This window comes from Pyrgilauda ruficollis, unplaced genomic scaffold, assembly GCF_017590135.1.
Source record: "Pyrgilauda ruficollis isolate IOZ18807 unplaced genomic scaffold, ASM1759013v1 scaffold10, whole genome shotgun sequence".
Lineage (NCBI taxonomy): Eukaryota > Metazoa > Chordata > Aves > Passeriformes > Passeridae > Pyrgilauda > Pyrgilauda ruficollis.
Genome location: NW_024508101.1, coordinates 14,920,737 through 14,944,671, shown reverse-complemented (window position 1 = coordinate 14,944,671; position 23,935 = coordinate 14,920,737). Strand labels below are relative to the sequence as shown.

The 23,935-nt window shown below is 45.7% G+C and overlaps 2 protein-coding genes across 6 annotated transcripts in view; one reads left to right on the top strand and one right to left on the bottom strand.

Annotated features, from left to right (window-relative positions):
- NISCH (nischarin) overlaps window positions 1-12,990 on the bottom strand; it is a 29,557-nt gene extending 16,567 nt beyond the window's left edge. For 2 of the 5 annotated variants that reach the window (XR_005954549.1, XR_005954550.1), the window contains exons 1-5: window positions 12,736-12,989; window positions 7,217-7,300; window positions 6,316-6,498; window positions 2,998-3,046; window positions 1,211-1,374 (exon numbers count right to left, since the gene is read on the bottom strand). Coding sequence is in view for 3 of the 5 variants with exons in the window: in XM_041460011.1 (XP_041315945.1) it covers window positions 1,211-1,374; window positions 2,998-3,046; window positions 6,316-6,498; window positions 7,217-7,300; window positions 12,736-12,822 (567 nt within the window). In the remaining 2 variants the exon portion in view is untranslated. Of the gene's footprint in view, window positions 1-1,210; window positions 1,375-2,997; window positions 3,047-5,835; window positions 6,094-6,315; window positions 6,499-7,216; window positions 7,301-12,735 lie in introns of those variants that run through there. The other 3 variants (XM_041460011.1, XM_041459996.1, XM_041460002.1) reach the window with 3 other exon arrangements.
- A 4,649-nt stretch (window positions 12,991-17,639) lies between these two features.
- On the top strand, window positions 17,640-23,935 carry TNNC1 (troponin C1, slow skeletal and cardiac type). The gene is made up of 6 exons (XM_041463414.1): window positions 17,640-17,771; window positions 21,225-21,255; window positions 21,547-21,693; window positions 22,849-22,963; window positions 23,071-23,207; window positions 23,759-23,935. Exons 1-6 carry the CDS (start codon window positions 17,748-17,750, stop codon window positions 23,788-23,790), a joined length of 486 nt encoding a protein of 161 aa, XP_041319348.1. The 5' UTR covers window positions 17,640-17,747; the 3' UTR covers window positions 23,791-23,935.

Below are 23,935 nucleotides of genomic sequence, written 5' to 3'. Positions count from 1 at the left end.
CACTTGCAGGTTAACTCTTCAGGAAAACAAACACTAGTTGCTCCAGCTAAGTGCACTGAACTTGAAGTGCCACCTTGTGCTTGCATTCTGTAGCACATGGGGCATGCAAAAAGCAATATCATAAGCAAGGCTGACCAAGGCTCCATTCTTAGCTGAAAATCAGATTTACATTCACTGAAAACAACTTCCTTGAAACCTGTGAACCCTCCAAGTTAGCACTGTCTTTATTTCCACTACAAGGGATGAAGTTCAAGGCACTGACAACATGGGTTTGAAGAAAACAAGCATTACACTGATACAACAATAAAAATGCATCTGGTATTTCCATATCATCATAGGATTCTGGCCTCAGAGCACGTCAGCAGCATAAAAAGCAGGTGGTTTCATTTATGTTTCTGTGAATAGAATTTTGAGAGAAAATTCAAAGGGTTTTCTCTGGTTTTATGTATCTTACAAGTTCTGAATGTGCCCACTCAAAAGCATTCAGAAGGGCTAGAAATTCTGCAGATGCCGATTTTTTCTAAACAATAAGCTCTTCTCCAGCCAGAAAATCCTCCCTCTGGAGGATTCTATACAGAGTATTACAAAGGCAACTGAGGAGCCCCAGGAACACCAGCACAACTGTGGTTTTGCTTCCCTGATCCACCATTTGATTTCAGCTTTGACTACATGACACAGTTAAAAGGCAGCTCCTCATGCAATAAAGGGGCTAAAATGAGTTTTTGAGTCATAGCAAGCAGTGTTAAAAATTACTTTAGGGAAAGTCTAATTCATTTATTTGGTAGAAAAAAAAAAGTCAAATTGTCTCCTGACAAAAACTATCTGTTCTGAGGCCATTTTACATTTATTCTGAAATGGCATTTTAGCTAAAAATTCAGGGCCATCTATGAAACTGAGGAGCTTTTTAGGGTTTTATTTTTAACTGTCAGATGCAGTCAGTCAGTGAGAAAGGGGGCAAGATTTATATAGATGCACATATGCACATGCAATCACATACAGGGCCTACCCATAGTGCTTAAAAAGAAAGTAAGGTTGCAGAGGTCAATATTTATTTCTTTACCCATCCCTACTGGCACCCAGCGAGATTCTGTGGCTGCATCTATACAGAGGGCACTGCTGAAGAGACCACATCACACAGCAAACACCTTGGCTAGAGGACAGCATGGATTGAAAGCTGGCAGCATAAACACCTATTTAACATTGACCTCACCTTTAGATACTTGAGTCTACAAGTGAAATCCAGAATATGCCCTAGATCTGTTTTGGCATCTCCATTAGCACAGGTAGGTTTGCCCTGCAGCAGCTGCTGAGTGACAGCATACAACTGCAAGGGCCTGATGGTGAAGACTTCTCCAGCCATTAAGAGCTGCTCTCCTGAAAAACAGAGTAGCTTAGGATCAAACACAGTGCTGCAAGGCTTACACAGGACTAAATGGTACATGGGAAATGTAACGATACATGTTTGTCATTTATACTCTAAGACGAAAATTGAGGTAGCAAAATATTTTTTAACACCAAAATAATTCATGTATTCAAGTGGGCACTCATGATACTGGCCCAAAGTTCCTAATGCAATTAATGGCAAATTTCCCTCGGTCTTAACAAGACTGGAGTCAAAGTTCCTTTACATAATGTAAGTGCTATGAAACTCTTTCTGCGATATATCTAAGTTTACAGCAGTTAGATTTTTTTTTCTATTAAGAAAACACAGCACCTGCTATCTAAAATACAGACCTCAGATCTTTTGCTATGCTGCCTAAATACAGAATTGTAGTAAACGTGGGTTTTCTGGAAAGTACGGGGATTTTCTGCATGCTAGTACCAAAGCAAATACCCAGAACAGAAAATGCCTTATCTAATTATAATTTTACAATCCAATTTAACAGTAGGAACAGCAGGAAGCAGCATATAAAAGCCTCTCTGAAGGCAACCATTAGCTCGCTGTAGGCTACAGCAGCTGGAACACACACATGGAATTAATATCTTTCTTCCTTTTAGGGACACCAGCTTGACTTCATGGACAAGAAAGTATCAGCTTTTGTGATGAGCAGAGTTCTCAGAAATGCTCTGAGGAGTAAAATTCCCTTCATCTTCAGTGGGAGCAAGTCCAAGAGTCCAGCTGCACATACATTACTGAAGATTCCACCAATACAGAGCAGTCAGGGACACATAAATTCTGGTATCAGTGAGACTGCAGGCACTAGAAAGCCAGCAAAGATTTCTTCACAAGCTTCCTTAAGATATTCCAAAATTCGCTGCATGGACTCTCTGAGGTGGCTTCACCTAAAGGTAACTTTCTGCCAGAAAATCTGGAATACATCCTGAAACCTGCTTCACCTCTCATGCCTACCACGCCTCAGCCAACTGGAATTATAAAGTAGCATCTTGCATGTCCTTCAAAACAAAAATAGCAGGGATTAATCCTTTCACATGCCTCCTGCTTTTAATGGAGCAGACAGAGCTGTTGTAGTTACAGTAAGAGCATTTAATTTTCATCTGCCAGCCTCAAAAAAGCACACCCTTAAATTAACTGACCAGAAGGTCTCCTGTTTCCTGAATTCTGGAAGAATAATATTTAGATATGTAAAGTGATCTCCTGCATTTAATACACAGACTGTCAGGACTCACTGACACAGACCAAGCTTCCTTACAGGTTACACTAAAACACACTGAGACAGACAGCTTAGCAAAAGCTCCTGATCACCACTGCCACATCCTGTCTCTTAAGGACACAGACTAGGAGGCCCTTTGCAACCATACCATATTCACCAATATCTTTTTCCAACAGTGGCTGCAAGACTGTTGCAGCTCCTCACAACGCAGCTTGAATTAAAGTGCAAGCAGCAAGAAAAAGACAAAAAGAAAGAAGGGGGAGAAAAAGTATCAGTTGAATAAGGAAGACCAGATCTCCCATTGTCTGGAGGTAAAATATGAAAGATATGTGAACACATGAACAGAGAGGAAAACATTCCTGGATAAATACTGCAAGCTCCTTACCTTTGTGAAAGAGCTCTTCAGCCAATGCAGCAGTGATCCCATTGATCTCCTGCAAACAACAAGCCATTGCAATAAGTGTTATTTGCATACTTATGGTTCCAATTTTTTAATTTGGACCTTTAGCGAAGTATCCTTTTTTTGCTGTGGTAGAGGACTGTTTTGTGATTTTTTTTAACTGAAATCAGGGGTGACTGTTTTATAGATTTGTTTGTAATTTGAAAATGCTTCATAAAAATTATTTGACATTGTTTTATTTCATATGATTTTCACTTCCAAGATGAAAGACAGTGAACTACTTAATCAATCCCATTCTGCACACATTAATAAAAGGGCAGCAGGAACAAGTTATTACTAGCCATCATTAGCCCAACTTGGAAGACAGTTCTGTTTTGAAGAAAATATTACAAATGTAGTGTTCTCCAAATTTGAACATTATTCTAATGCCTCAAACACTCAACATTTCCTCAGAATATCACTAACCAGAGAATGCTTTAGATTAACAGGTCTACAGAAAAAAAGAGATATAAAAAGTAAGTAGTCTTCTGGACTTCAACTCTACTATATTTGCTGCAAAGTAATGCAAACCCCTTCTCATCATCCTCTTCCCCCTCCTGAACTCACCCAGGTGCTCAACCTCCATTCCTGGCACTGATGGCTCCAGCATGAAAGGCTGAAAACTCTCAGTGCAGGGATTTGTACCTTGTGAATCTGCAGGTGCAGAAACATCAGTACAAGTATTTCCCACCTGGGCACACCTCTCTCCACAAAAAGCAAATGCTCTGTGCAAGTCCAGAAATAGTTCTGAGCACTTGCAACAGCTCCCTTTCAAAGGCCCACAAAATGTTTGTAGAACTGTGTGTAAGGGTAAAGCTTCCCCTAGACAAACATCTCATTTTAAGGTAGCTGCAAAGTATAAACAGATATTATGGATCATTGCCACATGAATATTTCATGAGTTTACTTTGCTGACAAATACCTCATGATTCATAACAAGGGAATACGTCCACAGGACATCTGCAGCAGACAGCTCAGTTCATTTGATGAGGCAAGGATTTTAGAACATCACATTCTTATTGCAACTGAAACCCCATTCACTGAGGACGAACAAAGTCTCCACGCCATAGTTTTGAGAACAACAAGCTCAAAGCTGTATTCCAAACAAAATTAAACAATTCTGATTCGCATTTGAATAAGCCAGTTACACTCATCTGGCAAGCACAGACTGAATTGAAAACTCTACTCTGTATCTCTTTTGTCATCTGGGACAGAGCCAAAATTTTTTTTCTACATTTATAATTGGAACAAGATTATGACTTAGACTGTTCAGTGACTAGCAGGCAAAAAAAAGGAACTCTATTCCTCTGTCAGATCTACAAGAGACTTCTGTCTTAGCTGTAACTACTTAAATGCATCACACCCACAGAAGTCCACTGTTTGCAGGTGTCTCTGAACAGCAGTTTGTGGGTACTCAATGCTTTTCCTGCAAAACCTTCTATATGTAAGTTAGCAAACCCAATCTTCTAAGATGACAAAGACCGTGCAACAAAATAAGCAACCCCATATCACTGCAGAAATCCATTTCAATGTCAAAGTAACAATAAAGTTCTACATTGCTGTCACATGCAACTGTTTCTCTTTGCTAGGCCGCATCCAAGAACAACTAAAGGCTTCAAAGTGAGTTTAATGTATCAATGGCTGGTATTTCAACTCCATTTATTTCTATTACCTGGGAAATGAAATTAAATAATCCTTACTGGAAATACTGCAAAAAAGAATAGACAAAAAATTGTAGCCTTCCTACATAAATTAATGAGGCAATATCAGGGATTATAATGGCTCCAATATGTACATGGGCTGTCTGGTAATGAAGATATTTTAAAAGATCAAAGTTCTAGTGGAAAAGTAATTTTTTCCAGTAGAATTACTGAGGTAAATATTTAGCTTTTCTCCTGAATAATTAACACATTTTTGGTAAATATTTAAAATGATTCTAAAGTTCCAAGCAAAAAACATTAGAGTTTACAACTAAGTCAAATCCCCCTAAAGCAAAGAAATGCAGGTTGAGCAACATCTTTGCTCTTAATATCCAAGAGCAGTTTAGAAACAGGGAAGCATTCATATCCAAATACTGCTAGCTCTTTGGAAAAGTAAAAAAAGATTAAAAGTGGAAAAAAATAGTCCTGAGAAATAAGTCAGGGGCAAGGAAGAACTTCTGCTTGCATAAAAACCATGTGGAAGTTACAACACTGAAATTTTAATGAAACAGACGTCATTTACAAGATAGAGCACAGAACAGAAAAATTATGTAATTTGCTGGTGATTGCTGGAATTTTGGTCTATTTGAACAGAATTCTCCCTACATTGTCAGACATTTTGAATGAATTTAAAACCTCAAATCCATTTCAGAGGGCTTGATAGTAACAAATCTGTGTTTCTCTCTCAAGTCTGCAAGGCAATAGCAACACTGCGGAATAAACCTACTATTTTTATCTAAGAAACTCTGAAGTCTCACCAGGGTAATTATGTTCATGTAACATAACTAAACCAGGCTTTCCTTTGTTGCTAAAACTTAATTAACACTAATAGATCACTTGTGACTAATTTCTGAAGCTTTTCTACAGAACCCTGAAGGGCCTTCTCAAAACATCCCAGCCCAAAGCAGTTACTGCTCCTTCTTTCCACTCAGCTCTCCAGTGCTTTTTCCTCCTGATGAAATTCCTTCTCCCCCTTACAACATGATGCCATATTGCAAAAAAAGCCTAACTATACACAAGAGATGAACAAATTGCTATCTGAACATGAAATCAAGTAATTGCTTCTTGCTTTAAGTATCCTTACCGTAACATTCTGTCTGCTGGAGCTATTTCTCCAAAGGCCACTCCATCATTGTGCTTCCACAGAGAAGCATCAATTTTTCTTCATTTGGGCTACTGCAAACTGTTTCAGTGAGAACCACATCTCCAGCCATTAGCCACTAAGTAGGGGGGTGTGGATCCATTATGCAATGTTCATTTCAGAGCCAGCACTTTTGACTTCAGCCTAACCAATTCAGCCTCACATTTATTCACAGCTTCCAACTCTCCTGCCAGCATTTGTTTTTTCTTCTTAGAGTCCCTGCCCACACTACTTCCCAGCACAGTGTCTACTGCAATAAAAAGTGGTGGCAAAAATCTTAAAAATATGCTTTGTTACATTGTGCAAAATGTTGAAAAAGAACTATTTCAGCAAACTCATGAAGATTCCACAGAATTCTCTCCAAGTCAGAGAATTAGGGAAAGAGACTCAGGCCCCTATTCAGACACTAAAAACATAACTTACATATAAATGAAAGTGTAGGAAGTGTGACAAAACTTTTGGCGCAGTAACAGGGAACTTGAGCAGCAGAGTTTGCAGGTAGATCTCCAGTTCCTTTTGTCTTTTCTCCACAAGGCTTTTGGAATTTTTTCCAATTATCTTCTTTGGAGGTAACAGATTTTTATCTATTTTCTTCTCTGAAACAAGCTGAAAGATAAAGACCAGAGCTAATACCTGATATGTGGTCTGAACTTGCACAAAAGATGCAATGGAACACATTAAGCGCATGTTGCCTAATGCTGGGAAGATCCAAAAATAAAATTACTTCAGTAAATTTAGCTACTGCCTTCAAAGTATTAGGTATTTTCAGAAAGAACATTTTGTCATGGAATGATCAGGGTGTAATAACAGTGTCTGCTCAAAGAATCACTCTCAGTACACCAGGACAGAATGCAACAAATGTGATAAAACAACAAAATAACCAGTGCATTTCTGAGAAAGTAGAACACTCTTGAATAAAGCAGACTTTTCCTTATTTGTGTTTTTTATCAGCACTGGTTGGTAAATATCCCATGCTACTTTAAGGACATTTTTATCATCCACCGTGATGAGACTTTGGTCACCAAATCAGCTGATCATAAACACCCTTCTTAGCAAAAAGTTCAGTGACTCCAGCCTGAACTCTCCTCTCTGACACAGCTTCCACTCAGGACTGAAGTTGTCCTGGTCAACCTCCCCCAGTTCAAAAGGGGAGCGTAACAGGGGCAAGTAACAATGTTCTCACAAAAAGGACTTAGACTGCGGTTCAGATGGCATCTGGCAGATATTCTCTCTCTTTATTGAAGAAAGAAATTATGTAAAACAGAACTACAAGAACTGCACAAAATTTTGTAAGATACCATGGTCACAGTTTCAACATTCTTACCTTTTCATGCAGGTCATGGAAATCACTGTAACGATGTTTGACTGTCCACTGATGATTGCCAACACTGACCTGAATAATGTACACCTGAAAGGACGAAATTCAAGTAAGGACGCTGCAAAACATTTAAAGAGAAGCTGCCTGTGAGACCTGCTGATTGATGGAGCACTGTAAGGTGGGTATATATTCTGCAAGAATCAGAGCTAAGGAAATGCTAACCCCAGGTCTGAGGGGGCTTTGCTGATGGGGGATGCCTGATCCCAGTCACGAGGGTGCTCGAGCAAGAACAAGCAGATGCCTCAGCATAAAGCAATGGCTTTATTTTTTTGCAACCCAAAGGTTAATGACCAAGGGCTCCAAGCCACTTCTTTTTCCAAAAGTTTCTGTAACTGAAGTTGGTTCTCATAGCTACGCACAAGCCTGAGACAGCAGCATCCCTTCTTCCATCTACCAAATTCCACAATGGGCAGAGGAACTTGGCAAGCATCAAGCTGTCACTTCAGTTAAGCAGAAATCTGGAGTTTAACCCTTGAGAAAACGGAACAAATCCTTTGGTTGGGTGGATGCTATTTTATTCTTTTTGGGGTAAAGCATACAAGACATCTTCCTGAAGAGTTACTGTAAAGCAATCCAACATCGCCTAATACAAAAATAAGTATTTTTAGCCATGCATGTACCAAACAAAGATTTTCATTCTAGGTGACTTTCTGGATCAAACAGTACTGGTTTTGCAGGAAACTCAGCCTACCTTTAGATATGCCAGAAACAAGCCATCCCAAAAACATTTTAAAGGTACAAACTTGTGTTTTAAAACACAAGCTGAAAACAAACAAGGCTCTGCAAAACCAGTTCCACAGCTACTTGAATGCAGCAAATTAAATAAACTGTATTATCCAGTCCAACTATACTCTTTGGGGAAAACACCAACATGTAATCAAATCTTGAAAGCATTTAATACAGTTAAGAACTTGCTTACTACCACGGATCACCCAGAGCTGACTCATAGCTGCTATGAGGATGATACACATCTAGTTGCTAAACCCACATGAAAAAACAAAAATCAGTAACAGATTCAATCTGTTACATAAAGGACCAGTTTTCACTTACTGCACGTACAGAGCAGCACAATGTCAAACTTAAATAGAATACCACCTGCATTTCAGAAGATGAACTGTAGTTCATGCCAGTTTTATTTTTGTAAGCATCTGACACTGGCTCACTGAACAAACCCCAAGCCCCACAGAGAACCAAAGCAAGATGTCTGACTAGCGCACGCAGTGAGTGACACATCAGTGCTGGGATGAGCACTGAAAACACAGAAGAATGCCCACACAGAATTATGGACTCAGTTAAGGCCTGCGCCTGTTTTCCTGTCATGTTGTGTTGGGAAACAGCAGATCAGGATTAATCACTGTGCTGGTGACAAACCAGAACAGAAATAACACCAGCATTCAAAAGCACCTCATAACCCTGAAGAAAGCAAGGAGAAACTCCAAGAAACAAAACTTAGAAGTAAAGATGCACTACATTTATAAGCCATAACAAAACTATCACTTCTTTTGGAAAGGTGACTGTGCTGAACTATGGCAGAGCAAGCAGCACATCTAAATGCAATGCACGCTGAGTACACAAGGCATGAAACCAAAGATTAGACACTGGAAACTCAGTAACTTCACATGTCCCAACTGACAACTCACCAGGTGAGCAACCTCACCCTCCTCCCTGTATAAAACACAGAGTAAATTTGTAATAAAGGTTTAATATCCTTTTGCTGAAATGGCAAGCACTGACCACATCTAGAAACACAGCACTTAGTGAAATGGACAGCCTGGTTGGGAAAGTACCTGTTAAAGTGAGTGTTGCATGCACTGATACAATTCCTTAAGTCTTTAAAAAGCTGTAGCATTTCCCATCGAGAAGGCAGCCAGAGCAGGCAGTACACGTCCACCCCCCAAACAGCATCAGCCTGCAGAGACAGCACCTGATTTCACATCAATCCACAAGCTGCCATTATCTTGAAGAATAAATATATAAATTCAATATGCTGATGTGCATATTAAGACTTGTCTTAATATAGAAATAAATAATTTTAAAGCAAAAAATCCCCTTAGCTATTTCACTGCTTTAGGAGCTTCATCACCAACAAATTTTGAGTGCACTAATATGACAAGGCTGACAGCTGAAGTTAAGGTTCTCCAAGGGCTGCCTGTCACACCAAGGGCTAAAGGAATACACGGACAGATGATGACATCCTCACTCTGCACTTTCTTGCAGACATAAATAAATACACCATGTGAAATCCCCACCCATCCTTAGAAGTGCCACAAACTGCACTTCTATCGAGTTAAACATAAAGCCCTTTATGTTCACAGGATTTCCTTCTCCACCTGTCTCTACCAAACCTTTCTGTATACAAAGTTTTGTGATCTTTCTATAAATCAGTTCTTTTGGGTACATTCTACTTTGTAAAGTGTTTGACATATTTGCAATGCTATAGATTTTGTTTTCTAGCAAGCCTCTACAAGTTCTTTGCAGTTAAACATCACCAAACAGCATCCCTTCATCTTAAATACTGAGGGCTGAAAGACCTACTAAACATTTTAAAAGCAGATATTAAATGAACAACAGTGATTCCAGACTGCTTTTTGTTCACTTCCTATACACAGTACAAAAACCTGCCTACCTTGCTTTACATGGAGAACTGGCATTTCTACATTGTGTCTCATTCCACTGCACATGCTTCAGTACAATAAAAAGCCCAAATAACAACCCAACACTTAAATGACAGAGCTCTCCACAGGAAGCCCGGGACACAGCCAGTAGGTCCCAAATTCCAGAGCAGTGATGCAGCCACATCTCCTCCTGCTGCCTCATCATGTAGTCAGTTTACACCCATTCAAGGAAGCAACAGTATTTCCTTAAATATCAAAGTTAGTATTTATGTTAAAAACAGCTGCAAAAACCAGGAAAAGCAGGAAGGCAATTTTAGGCCAAACAAATGCATAGCAGGAAACAAATGAAGCACTGACAGCCTTGAGGCCTTCTACTTAAAACCAGTCTTCAGTCAGCATCAGCTGGACCAGCAGACCCAGGAGAAACCCTGTAGAAATGCTCACACCTTACTAACTCACAGAAAACACATCAACCAGTGCAGCATTTTTTCCTGATGGATTCACCCATACCTTGCCTTTCATGCTACAAGAATCAAGTTTTTGAAAGCACCTTCAGCATTATACAGAACTGTGGGGCTCCCTGATATATTCCACAGGATCTGATACCACAACTGTCAAACACATGTCATGACAGTCCCCTTCTATTGACACTCAGCTCTGAAATACAGAGTGCTACAGGAAGCTCATATGCCACAAGAAAAACCAACTCTTTTAAAAACAAAGAGTAAATAGGATCACTGCCACCTGACCACATGGTAATGGAAAGATGCAGGTTCCTACAGCTGTATTTCCTTTCTTACCTATACCAAATTTGACTGACTTTACCACCATTTAACAATCTCTGTCCTGGTGCAGGTCTTTATCACGTCCTTAGGCACCACTCAACTAATTATGAACACTAAACTATGCTATTTTTTTTCAAAAACTTTTCAGTCTGTGACAAATTTTGTAAAATTTCTGCTTTCATTCAAAGATCTATTCCCACATTTCTAATGGCTTGGGCCTGTCTCATAAAAGCTGACAAGCAGCCTTGGAGTCCTGCTAACAGCTTCAGGAGGTTTACACACAGGCAAGCTTAGTGCAAACATGCCTTCAAAAATGCAGCAAGAGAATCAAAGTAGGACCAAATGCTGGTAAATCCTGTCTTTCATACACTGTACTTTTAAAGCTCCCAAGAAGAACGGCATTAAAGTAGAATGGTACTTCCATAACCACTAAAGAAAGAAATCTGGTCTTGAAAAAATAAACTTCCTTGGGCTTAGCTGCAGCAGCTTAAAATGTTATCCTCAACCATCAGCTGATCAGATGAACACCACCTGCAGAGTTACACACCTGAACTCCAGCCCAATCCAGAGCATTAATGGTGTTACCCAAGGGTGTTACCACAGCACTTGTTTGCAGGCTGAAGCAGCAAAGGAGCTCCTTTCACCTCCTGCACCATAACTTCCAGAGGGCTAAGGGGGAAGATGACACTGGCATTTTGTGAACTGAATGCACTTGATTTTCTCATTTACTGGTATTGCATAATACTGATGGAAATTCTCAACACCAGCACTGCAGAGTCTTGGTTCACACCTGGCATGGAAGTTTCCAGTCCCCCAGCCACAGGTCTCACTGTGCCTCTCAGCTGACTGAGGGTTGAACCACATCCTAACACAGCCCCAGTAACACCTCAACACCAGTGGTCCCAATTCTGAGAGTACACATCATGCAACTAAGAGAATGAGCTCAGGCACTTCTCAAAAAGTCATTTCAAGCTTGCAGTCAACTCCTTCACCAAATGCTCCACACATTTTTGTCTGTAAATATGGCAATTCTGAAACACCTGAAAGTCATTTCCACAATCATGTTCCAATAGTCATCACCTGGGAAGGAGTTAGGCTCTTCATGTGCCACACCTGTGTAAAGCTCTGTCCTATTAACAACTCAGAAACCACTCTCCTGTTGCTCTGTTTTCCCTGGATACATTTACAGAGGCAGAAGCATGAGGTATTGTATCCATCACACAACTTTCCAAATACTCTCTTTCTAAACCATTGCTCCTCTTTCCTTTTTCTTTCCCACAGCAGGAAGCCTGTCATTCGTGAGCATTCTACCGAAAAAAGGTCTTTCAAATCACACTAAAATAAGGCAGAAGGAGAAAACATGTTTTAGTTATATAACTAAAGGGTGGTGTGCTCGAGGCATTTTCTATCTGCAATTATACTGAGGTTTGCTTTAGGATGAGCTTCTTCCTGAAAAACAGACCAATTAACTCTTGGTAGAATGCGACCAGATGAAAAACAAGTTATATATCAAAAGCTTCATTCCTTCCCCAAATTAAAACACTGCTGGCAATTTTTTTTTTTTTTTTTTTTTGGTGGGGTAAAAATAAAACTGTCTATCCTAAATCATCTGACTGCCTGTGGAAATAAGATCAGAGAGGGTTTTTTATGATACTTCCACGCGAAGGAAAGATTTTCTGCTCTGTTTAGTCCAGCTTTGAAAGCTCTGTTTACTCGATAGCGATCTTCCATAAACATACGCACATACACATAGATATACACGGGCAAGAACACGACACTTGCCCACGGAGCCTCCGCCTCTCCCAAAGGACCGCGGCTACGCGGAGCTCGGGGCCGCCTCTCCCGGCGGAGCCCCGCTCCCACGCGGCTCCTTTCCCCGAAGCCCCTCGGAAACTTGTGCCAAATGTCTAGCTCCGTCGTCAGCGTGGGCACGGCTCCGGCCGGGCACAGGTGCCGGAGGCAGCCCGGCCCCGAGCCCGGCCTCCCCCGCGCCCCCGGCACCGCTGAGGCGGCGGGCGCGCTGCCCCGCTGCCCGCACGTCCCGCACGGCCTCCCCGCTGCGCACCGTGTACGTCTCCACCAGCTCAGAGCCCAGGACTCGGGCCTCCCGCGGGGGCTCCTCGCCGTCCTCGCCTCCCGCCGCCGCCTCCATGTCGCCGGGAGAAGCGCCGGGGCGCAGCCGCTCAGGCCGTCACGGCTCCCCCGCGGCCGCCGCCGCCGCCCGCACCCGCCGCCCGCCCGGCCCGCACTGCCGCCGCCGCCATCTTGGCTCGACCCCCTCAGGGCGCGGCGCGCTCCGCCCGAGCCCCTTTATGGGCATAGGGGGCGGGGCCCGGCGCGAGGGGGCGGGGGGCTTGAGCGAAAGGAGGGAGGTGCCCGCTACAGGGGCGGGGCTTGGGGCAGTCGGGGCGGGGCTATGGCTCTCGGAGGCGGGGTCTAGCCTATCCGGACGCGCATGCGTACTAGCTGTGCGTGGGGGGCGTCGCGCAGTGCGGTGCAGTGCGATCCAATGGAATAGAATTCAGTCCAACGCAATCCAATGGAATCCAATCCAATCCAATGGAATAGAATTCAGTCCAACAAAATCCAATGGAATAGAATCCAATCCAATGGAATAGAATCCAGTCCAATGGAATCCAATGGAATAGAATCCAGTCCAGTCCAACTCAATCCAATGGAACAGAATCCAGTCCAATGGAATGCAGTCCAATCCAGTCCAATGCAATCCAGTGGAATAGAATCCAATGCAATGCAATCCAATGCCATGCAATGGAATAGATTCCAATCCAATGCAATCCAATGGAATAGAATCTAATCCAATGGAATCCAGTCCAATGCAATGCAATCCAGTACAATCCAATGAATGGAACCCAGCCCGAGCTGCCGAGGGCTGAGCCCCCTCCCAGCGCTGTGGCTGTGACTGTCCCAGCTGCTGGCAGCCCATGGTGCACATCTGTGGCACCAAGGGCTGCTGGAGGCTTGGACACTGTCACACCGGGCCGAGGTGCCACCTCAGTGGTTCTGTGACTGAGCTGCCTGGTGCCACCCCAACAACAGAGCTGAGGAGCTGGGCTGATTCACTCAGGAACGAGCCCAGAGTGAACTCGGGGTGTTGTTTGCAGTGATTTACTGACAGCTTGGACTTTACTGTCACTGTCCCACTGAGCATGGGGAAGTGTTTCAAGCCTGTACACACTAAAGGATCTTGCCAGGAATTTGTAACAGAAGTGCAGAATCTAAAAGATGGCAAGCAAGCCCTCCTCAGCCTTTTCCCCTGAACCTGAGTTGCCCTGAGGGGAAGTCATACTATGGCAACCTTTCTGACAGGCTCAGTGTGCACCCCAGGAACAGAAAATTGCAGGAGAGAGGATATAATTAGTTTCTTTAGGAGTATCTGAGTGTATTAAAATTGAGAGGTTATCTAGAAAGATTATGTTTTGGCAGAGGGATCCATCAAGCATCCATCAAGGCTTTGAAATATACTCTGCGCTACATTACACACAGAAGGATTATGTTTTGGACTGTCAAATCAAGGAGATTTTGTTAAAAAGTACCTTCCAGCAAAATGAAAGCAACATCTGTCTGCCCTTCCTTATGCTACCTAAGAGAGGATGCAATTAGCTCAGTTTGGTGTCATGAATTACAACAGAAGAGCAAATTCCCTGGCTGGATGTGTGGAGCTGCAGGGGCAATGCTGGTGTCTCTCAGATGCCACCAGGGCTGCAGTGGCAGATAAGCAAACACACCTCTGCAAACAGAAATGGGAAAACCCTTTTTGGGATTTTTTTTTTTTCGTTCACTGAAAAATGTTTTTCCTTGGTCAGGGTGTAGCCAAAGGATGATGTGTACAAGGACAAAACACAGAGAGCCCAGGCAGCCCAACAGGGATTTTCTGTTGCTGTCCCAGCATCAGAACTGCACTGAGCTCAGCCTCTTCATGAGATAATAAGTGGGTTTGAAGAGCAACTTTAATTAAGCTTCCTCTGAATGTCCCATCTCCTTAATTAAATAAAAATTTGCAGCCCTGGCGCGGCTGTCGGGTTTGATCAGTGCCTGTCTCCTCCTCCTAAAGCAGTTCCTGCCTGCAGGCACAGCTCATGGCTGTGACAGCCCTGTCCTGGCTCACAAAGAGGAGCAATGTGCCTGGGAAGGGGGGAAAATGGGGGCTCCTTCAGTTAAAATATTCTGAGTAGGCTTTAGGGAGCAGTAAATTAAAGAATTTTGCTGTTGCTGGGTCTGGGCTCTCTCTCAGGGCCAGGTGCCCAAGGAGGGAAGGGGGATGCTGGAGCATTTTGCTGCAGTTTGGAGCCATGACACAGCCAAAGGAGCCCTGCAAACATCCCTAATCTCAAATAAAATCACAGCTTAGTTGTGCTTCTGCCTTTTATTTCCTTGCATTTGACGTCACGAATGCCTCTGCTAGCTTTGCAGTGGGTTGCAGCTGCTTGGAAGTGAGAACCTGAAACGAAGCTTTGGAGGAAAAAAGCTCAGTAAAGCTTCCCAGTTGTCCTGGCATCTTGGAGGGGCTGACAAGTGGGACAGCAGGATGTCAGGATGCAGCTGGAGCTGCCAGGCTGTACCTGACCCCCGTGAGAGCCGTGCCCAGACTGGAGGCACTGGTGCTGGCGGCGCTGCCCGGGCTATGGAGAGCCACACTCCTCTGTGCCATGGGGCTCACGCGGGAGGCACAGGGAGCAGCAGGAGAGCCTGGCTCTCCCCCAGAACACCCCGTGCCTGCAGTAGCCCCTCCCTGTCCTGTGCATGGCTCTAGGTTTCCCCACCAAACCCCAATTCCCAGTTCTTTTGTATCAAGCAGCTCAGGAGAGCCAGGGGATGCTGGAAGCTTTGTCTCCAGGCAGCCGGCAGGGAGGCAGGGGTTGGCACAGTGCCACTCGCCTGCGCCTCCTTCCCGGGAGGAACATCACCTTCCTCCCGCTGCCAGATGGGATTTCATCCTCTCCTCTGGGCTCAGCTCTGTTTTGTAAGTCCCTGCCTGCAGCAGATGTGCAGCTTTCCCATGCCAGTGTGTAGGGTGGCAGTGGCCCAGATCTCCCCTCTCTAAGCACACAGAGACCCTTCCTCCACATCCCAGCCTGAACTTCACCCCAGCTCTCTCCAGACCTTTTAAAGGCAATGTTGGAGCTGCTCCTCCTGAGCTACATTGACCCTAAATACATCCTGACGCATCCCAGGGCTGTTTTCAGGGTGACTCAGAGCCGTCACTTCCCAGGATGGAGGAACAGGGCCAGGAGTGATTCCTCAGCCCCTGTCCCGGCGCCTGGTAGTGCCAGAGCTGGCACCCCACTGTCTCCTCAGTGACTCCCAAGGGATGGAGGAACAGGGCCAGGAGTGATTCCTCAGCCCCTGTCCCGGCACCTGGTAGTGCCAGAGCTGGCACCTGCCACCCCACTGTCTCTGCAGAGAATCCCAAGACCAGAGAAGCAGCCAGGGGCTGGGGTTTGCCTCGGGGCAGCACTTCTTTGGGAAGGTCTCTCTGGGGTTGGCCAGGAGGTTTGGGTGGTGGTTGGTTCTGGGGAACAGCAGGTCTCCCATCCCAGCCTGTGCCCTCATCTAAGAACAGGCTCCAATGACCTTTAACAAAATAACTACTTCCCTCTGCTACTTTTTCTGACTTTCCTGTGATAAAGGCAACAAAAATATTAAATACATTCAAATTAGGAAGACTAACTGCTTCAAAAACCAATTCCTTAAATGTAACAATTTTCCTTTTCATTCCATCTGCTACCTCTATGCTGAGCAGAGGCAGGGCAGGGCTGAAGCCTGGGCAAATCAAGGGCAGCAGATGCCCACAGGACCACAGTTCCTATCAGCCTCCTCAGTGAGTTAATCCTTCAGGACTCAGAACCTGGGAGGATGTGATGTGGGCATGGCTTTGTGCTCACCTGCATCCCCACTTTGTGCTGACACCACCTGGCTCCCTGGTTAGTGCTGCTTTGGCTTGGGCATTCCATAGGGACTGCAGGTTTTTCCATGCACCATGAGTCCTCTTAAAGGTGGATTTGTAGAAAAGATGAAAACTAACAGTTGCATTAATTGCATTTTTAGTTTTGCAAACTAATTTTGACATGAGCCAGCTGGAGGTGAGTCTTTGCCACCCTGTGGTGCCAGAGCCATCTGTAGCCCCTCTGGACACAAGAGGGAGTCCTGAATCGTTGGAAAGAGAGGTTTGTCTTCCCCTGCTGTGGAGTGAAACACTTCTCACTGCAGTGAGAGAACTGCTCATCACTTGTACGCCTTTGGTGTGCTTTGCTCTCCACCGTGGCAGGGTAAACCCGTGGTAAATCCACAGTCGATCCAGGAGTGTGGATTTTAGCCGTTTGCAGAGGGGACAGGTCAGTGAGCTGGCTGGGTGAGGCGAGTCATGATTTCCCAAAGGACTGGCAATTACCCCTGGAATCAAACCGAGCTGACACCCCCATTTTGATAGCTGATCCCCACATTTTGCAGCCTTAGTTGAAAACAGGAGACTGGGGCAAAGCTCTCCACACTTTTCTCTGTGGCACCGGGGCCGCACATTCCCCCCACTCCCTGTCTGCCTGCACACGCATGTCCCCATGGATTTGGGGACACACAGCAGAGGGGACGAGGGGCCCTGACACCCCCTGTTCCCACTGCCCCGTGGGACATTCGCTACTGGACAGGGATATTTTGGGACATGTGCCTTTCCTGTAATACCCAATCCTATTTGGCACAGTCCAAACTTTCGAACGCCGCTCCCAGGGGGAACACTGTGGAGGTGGGGGTGACACGATGGCACGGCTCCAGCCAGGACAGCCGAGAGCCGCAACAGATCAGCAATTTCGGCAGGTCTTGCTGAAAAGCGGTGCCTTGATCCCACAACAAAGTCACGAGGGAAGCTCCAGCTGCCCCGAGCGGGGCCGGGGCTGGGGCTGGGGCTGGCCCCGGACGTGCCAGCGCCGGGCTCGGCCGTGTCCCCGTCCCAAGGCACGCGGGGCAGGCATTCCTGGGGGGCCGGGCTGCCCGGGCTGCTCCAGCCCTATATGAGCCCAGCCCGCGGGCAGCGCCGCACAGGCACCGCGGCCGCCCTCGCCAGCCATGGATGACATCTACAAGGCAGCGGTGAGTGTGCCCCTGGGGCTGTGGGATGCGGAGCGGGGGCTGAAATGGATCTTAGGATTTTTGTTGTAGGCTCCCCGTAGCTGCGATAGCAATAATTCAGTGGAGAAATGGAAATGAGAAATAATTACAGGGCAGCAGCTTTCAGTCAACATCCTCATCCAGGACACTGACCCTTTCCTCTCCTGGCTCTGGAAGTTTTGCACTCCTCTTACAAGTGGAAAACACTCAACGTGCTGTTAAATTATTTACAATGACCCCCTGGTTCCCCACTGTAAAGCAGGGAGATGGCTCCTACGTGAAGATATAAATCTCAATAAAACCTGCATGGCATAAGAGATGACTCTTGGTTTTAGTCCAGACAAAGCAGAGGAGGATTTCCTAGAAAATAAACATTATTTGTATGGGTTAAACTCACCCTCTTCTTTCTGGTGCTTTACAACTCTGTCATCGCTATGTTCCCCCCACCCCTTTGCTGAGTATTTTTCATGGGGTTTTTAAAAAACCCTTAGTTTTTTCTCAGTTATTTCCAAACCTCCTGCTCTGCTTTGCTGCTCCTGCTCTGTGCTGTGCAGAATCCAGAATGTGAGCTATGCCCTGGGGAACGTGGAGCATCCTTTGGCTATTTTAACTTCCACAGCTGCACACTGCGCTTACTGTGCAAACCCAAACTATTTGGTCTGTAATAAGAACTCTGCATTATTCTGTAACATAGTCAGACAGAGATGTGCTAGTGGAATAAGGATGAAAATAGATTCTGGATTGTGTAGATTGCTATTGCATCCATAACTAGATTTACAGTAAGAGCTTTTTGATGCTTTCCCCCCTCCTTAAATATACAGCTGATCAAGTTTGATTTTAAGCAAGAGCACAAAAAAAAAAAAAAAAAGCATCATACCAGTCTTAATATTATGCCAAGGTTTTTAGAGGGAAGGAATATAGTACTTGGTATCTAACTGAAGGAAAAAAAGCCTCAAAGCTCACACATCCCCTGTCCTTTGGTCAGCCTTGAATCTTGGAAATGGAACCCCTGCAGTGATCCTGATAGTGTGAAAAGGTTCAGGAAAGGCTGAGTCCCCCAACCAACACCTTCAAAATGGAGAAAAATGGAACTTGTAAAATCAAAGGAAATCCAGGCCTTTCTAATTAAGGTTTTTAATTAAATAAGCTCTCTGTGACTCAAGGCACAGGGACCACATGGCCATTAATTAGGTAAATGTAGGGTTTGAGTCCTGGGCATTAACTCCCAACACCTTTACAGAGGCAAAACAAGTCCAAGCCAGGCACGGCTGAGACAGACAGCTCTTTTGTGGATCTGTTTACCACAATTTAGACAGAAAATATTTACCTGTGAAAAAAAAATTAAGAACTTCAGTTTCCTCTGTCTGACTTCAAACGGAACCATGGGATGGAGAGAGGAGCTGATAAAAGCAAAATACCATTTTGCTTTTGGCATTGCCACAACTGCTGCAGTACTGTGAGCTCAGAGCTTGCCTTCCCACACTGCAGTCAGAAAAACCTGTTCCTGCAGTGATATGGAGGGAAAAGAGGAATAAGGCAGCAAACAGCACCCATGTCCAGAGTGAACTACGGACAGCTCAAGATAGATTTCTGTGACAAAAATGTCACTCTGTAGCAACAATGCATTTAATTTATATACACCACATCTATCACTTCAGTACTCAAGGAGACTTCAAAAGTGGATAGCTGTACATTTTCTGCATGCTGATAGCATATATTAATATTACATTTATGCCAAATCCCCTACGTGCAGCCAGAGAACCCAATGGATTTTCATCTTACCCACTCATGCCTAGATAAGGGTGTGCAAACACAAAGCTATTTTGGGAATATTTTTAGGCTCTGTTAAGCGGTGCCTAGAACAGTGCCAGAGACAAGTGTCTAGATAAAGGGCTGCAAGGATAAATACCAAAGCCTGGGAACAATTGGGGAGCTCATCTTTATCTCCAGCACCTCTCTCACTCAGGCTTATAAATAGCGACTGCGCCAGGCGTGTCGTGTTACAGAGCGGGACTGGCTGTGGCCATCGTGATGGTGGCTGCTCTTGCTCTGCCCAAAAAATGTCTGCAGAGGGCCAGCAGCTGCCTGCCTGCCTTCAGCAGCACCAGAAACACACTGGGCTTGGGTCTCCTCCAGCAGTGGAGAAAAATCCTGCCACCGTCCTTAGTGCTTTCTGCCAAGTCCTCACCTCCTGGAGCACAGGGGGTGGGATAAAAGGCTCTGCCTGCTCCCACAGGCTCTGTCCTGCTAGGGAAAAGTACTTTCTCTGCTTCTTGCTGCAAGCAGGAAGAACCAGCTGGCTTTTGCAAAACCACAGCCCTTTGGGGGCAAAAGAATCAGCTTTCACTCAAAGACACAACCCTGGGTTGTGGGGTCCTGCCCCAAACAAGACATGGCAGGGATGGGTGCTGGGGCCACTTGCATGGGGTTGGCAGCAAGGAGACTTTAGTGGGGTCAGACAGGGCAGGCACGGGGCCCTACCTGGCTGGATCTAGAGAGGCTGTGGACCAGCATAGGAAGGAAAAGTTGATGTTTTCATGGATGCTTTCAAAGGGGCAGTTGGACATGGTGGTGAGGGCAGCAAGTTCAGCTAAGCTGTACCTGGAATGAAGCCATAGAGAGAAAGGCACTTAAACAGGTATGGCACAGAGCTGATTGATTCCCCTTTGCTCTCCTTTTTGATTATCTTCATTAATTCATGCTATCTAATAAGCTCCCACTGATAGTCTGTGGGGATTGAATTAGGGCAGAGTTTGGGAACAGTCTGCCAGTCCATGTCAGCTAATGCCTGTTGGCTCCACAGGCCATTCCTTCAGAGAGATTCCCAAAACAGACTGAGGGGAATAATAGCAGCTCCCTTCAGAGCCAGACACCTTTGTAATAACACTGGCTGAGATGGAAGCGGAGCAGTTAAGCTCTGGATAGGGCAGCAGTTTCCTGAATCTAGGCCTGAAAAGCAACTACCAGGGATAGTCTTGTGTACCTCTCCCTCCCCAGGGAATCTCAAGCATGTCTCAGCTCTGATCTGGCATTGGCCCACATGTGAGCAGCCCTCAGCAGTGCAGCCATCCTGCAGTGAAACCTGCCACAACAAGAAATTATCCCCAAATTGTTGGTAGAGGCATATTCTTTTCCCAGTGGGCTTTTCCCTGCCTGTACAAAGGCTATTTCTGCCATGTATTAGCATCTACTACTCTAGAGAAGTTATGTTTGCTTCAAAGCAGATGTGAATATTTTTTTAAAGGAAGAATCTCTTAGACTACAAAATCTTGCTGTGTCAAAACCCCTGTGGCTGTGCATTCCCTGGTCCATGAGGTTGCCTCTTGTGAGGTTTGGTTGACCCTGGCAAAGGCTGTTGAACAAACAACATGTCCTTTCAGCAATTTGTGATGCTGACAAAATTAAAATGACTTGTTGTCTGTGTTTTCCTTACAGGTTGAGCAGCTGACAGAAGAGCAAAAAAATGGTAGGTGCACCTTCAACCTGACATCACAGCCTGAAGTGGAGCTCCCAGGCAGCAGCCCTGCCTGCCTCAGCAAGAATGCTCTGGAAAATGCTTTGGCCAAGGCAGGGCATGACCCAGGGTTTTGATCCACCAGCATTCCTAGCAAGGCAGTTTCTGTGCTGTGCCTGTGTCCCACGGGGCCGTGCCTGGGCACTGCTGGGGCGCACAGTCAGGGGAGGCTGTGCCTGGGATGAGCCCCTGCCTGCAGGGCAGGACCCCCTCACCTCTCCTCTCCTCTCCCTCTCTCTGCAGAGTTCAAGGCTGCCTTTGACATCTTCGTGCTGGGGGCGGAGGATGGCTGCATCAGCACCAAGGAGCTGGGGAAGGTGATGAGGATGCTGGGGCAGAACCCCACCCCTGAGGAGCTGCAGGAGATGATAGATGAGGTGGATGAAGATGGTGAGAAGTTTGGGTTTCTTCCACTCTCCCAAGCACCATCCCCACATCTGGGGGCGTGGGGGCCATCTGTGCAGTGCTGCAGGATCCGTGCTGGGGACAGTCACAGCTGTAGGGTGCAACCTGCTGTGAATTCAAAGGACACTAAACACCCACCAGACCTCAGCATGGTTCCTTTATGGAATTTCCAGGAGAAGAGAAACTATAGAAATCTTTATTTCTACAGCGATCAGACTGCTTGAACTGATTTTGGGGGTACGGTGAAATTGTACAGATCCTTTTAAAAAACAAAATATAGGCTGAATGTAGGAACTGCCATTTTAGAAATGTCACTTAGAGGATTCGATCAGGAAAGTCTTTCACTGCTCAAGTGTACACACCCCCACATAACTAACTGTCAATACTGATTAAATCAGTGTACTGATGATCACACATAACAAAATCCACTGTGGGCATTTGGGCAGAAATACCACACAAAGTAACTGGAAAATAAAGAAGCAGTTAAAAATCAGGCAAAAAAGGAAAGCATCTGAGTCACTGAAAACAACACTGCTATAGTGCAGGTGCAAAACCACAATGCATGAATACCTGCCTCTGGAGCTTTCAATATTAATATCTAAATGAGATGGACAGGTATCTCCATAGCAGGAATTTCCATCCTTTGGTGCTTCTAGAAGGACTTTTGCCAACGCAAAATGACTGTGAAAGGTAAAAATTCACTTACAAGGTCAGAGAAGGGCCTCAGTCAGTTTTCCCAGCATCCTGAGAGCTGACTCTTGCTGCAGGGCTGCTCTCCTGAGTTTTGGCCCTTAGATGCTGAAGGGAAGGGTGATCCCTCATTGGCATTGCCCGTCCACCCCCTGTAGCTCCAGGTGATGGCTCCAGCTGGGCTCCCCTTTCCTGCATTCCTCAAACCCAGTATGGGAAGAGACTGAGGCATCAGACCTTGTACATTCTTCCAGTTTGACTTGTAGAGACACTGTCTGATGGCAGTCTTGGTTACAATAACGGGTTTAACATCACCACTTAAGGTTTTGGGGTTCTGAATTCATGTGGCTGTGCAGGGAAGCTGGGTGGAGCAGCTCACGGAGAAGTGTGGAGCTCAGTCAGGGTCCCAGTGCTGACCAGCTGGCCCCAGAATGCCCATTCTTCCCTCAGGCAGTGGCACTGTGGACTTCGATGAGTTCCTGGTTATGATGGTCCGGTGTATGAAAGATGACAGCAAAGGAAAAACCGAAGAGGAGCTCTCAGACCTCTTCAGGATGTTTGATAAGTAAGAGCCATGAGCACAGTGAAGTGGGGTGGTGGGAGGGGTGCAGCCAGCCTGGCCCCCCTCCCCAGCAGCTCTGTCTGCTCCTGAGCTCTTCTGTCCTGGCACAGAAATGCTGATGGCTACATCGACCTCGAGGAGCTGAAGATCATGCTGCAGGCAACAGGAGAGACCATCACTGAGGATGACATAGAGGAACTGATGAAAGATGGGGATAAAAACAACGATGGCAGGATTGACTATGATGGTAGGACTTCCTTGCATGTGGTTTGGTCACAAGCTCTTGGTCATGCCCCTGGGCAGCTCCCTTGGTCTTGGCTGCTTTCTTGGATGAGCTCGTGCAGGCAGTGCTGGGCAATACATCTGACAGGAGCATGTGTGCACAGGGATGGGGGGTTCTTACTCCTGTGAAATGGGAGCAAGGACCTGGGGCTGCCTCACCTGTCCCCTTGCTGCACTGAAGCACTGCCGCTTTTCACCAGTCCCCTCCTGCCCCCTTAACACCAGCACATTTCTGAGGGGCTGTATCTTTGAATGTGGTGCTGACAAAATTATATCCAGGCCGTGTGGTGGCAGCTGAGGGTGACGCTGGGCTCCAGTGACATTTCCAGCAGGAGTCACAAGGAGTCCTCGCCACAGTCAGAGCAGCAGTAGCCATCCCCCCCTCGGCCTCTCGCATATCGTGAGGGTGGAAAGGGAGACAGGGCTGGGAAAAGCTGCCAAGAGCACACTTGGCAGCTGTGAGGGCACTTCAGTCTCACCTCACACCTCTTGTCTCCAATGTCTTCCCCTTGGCAGAGTTCCTGGAGTTTATGAAGGGGGTTGAATAAATCTGAGGCCAGATGGACAGCTTGAATCTCCTAAACCCTCCAGCTCTGCATCTCGTCTCCTTGACTAAGTCCCCCGGCTACCAGCATGAAGACTGAGTGCTGAGAAGGGTGGCCAGGGGGAAATAAAACCTGTTAATACCCAGTG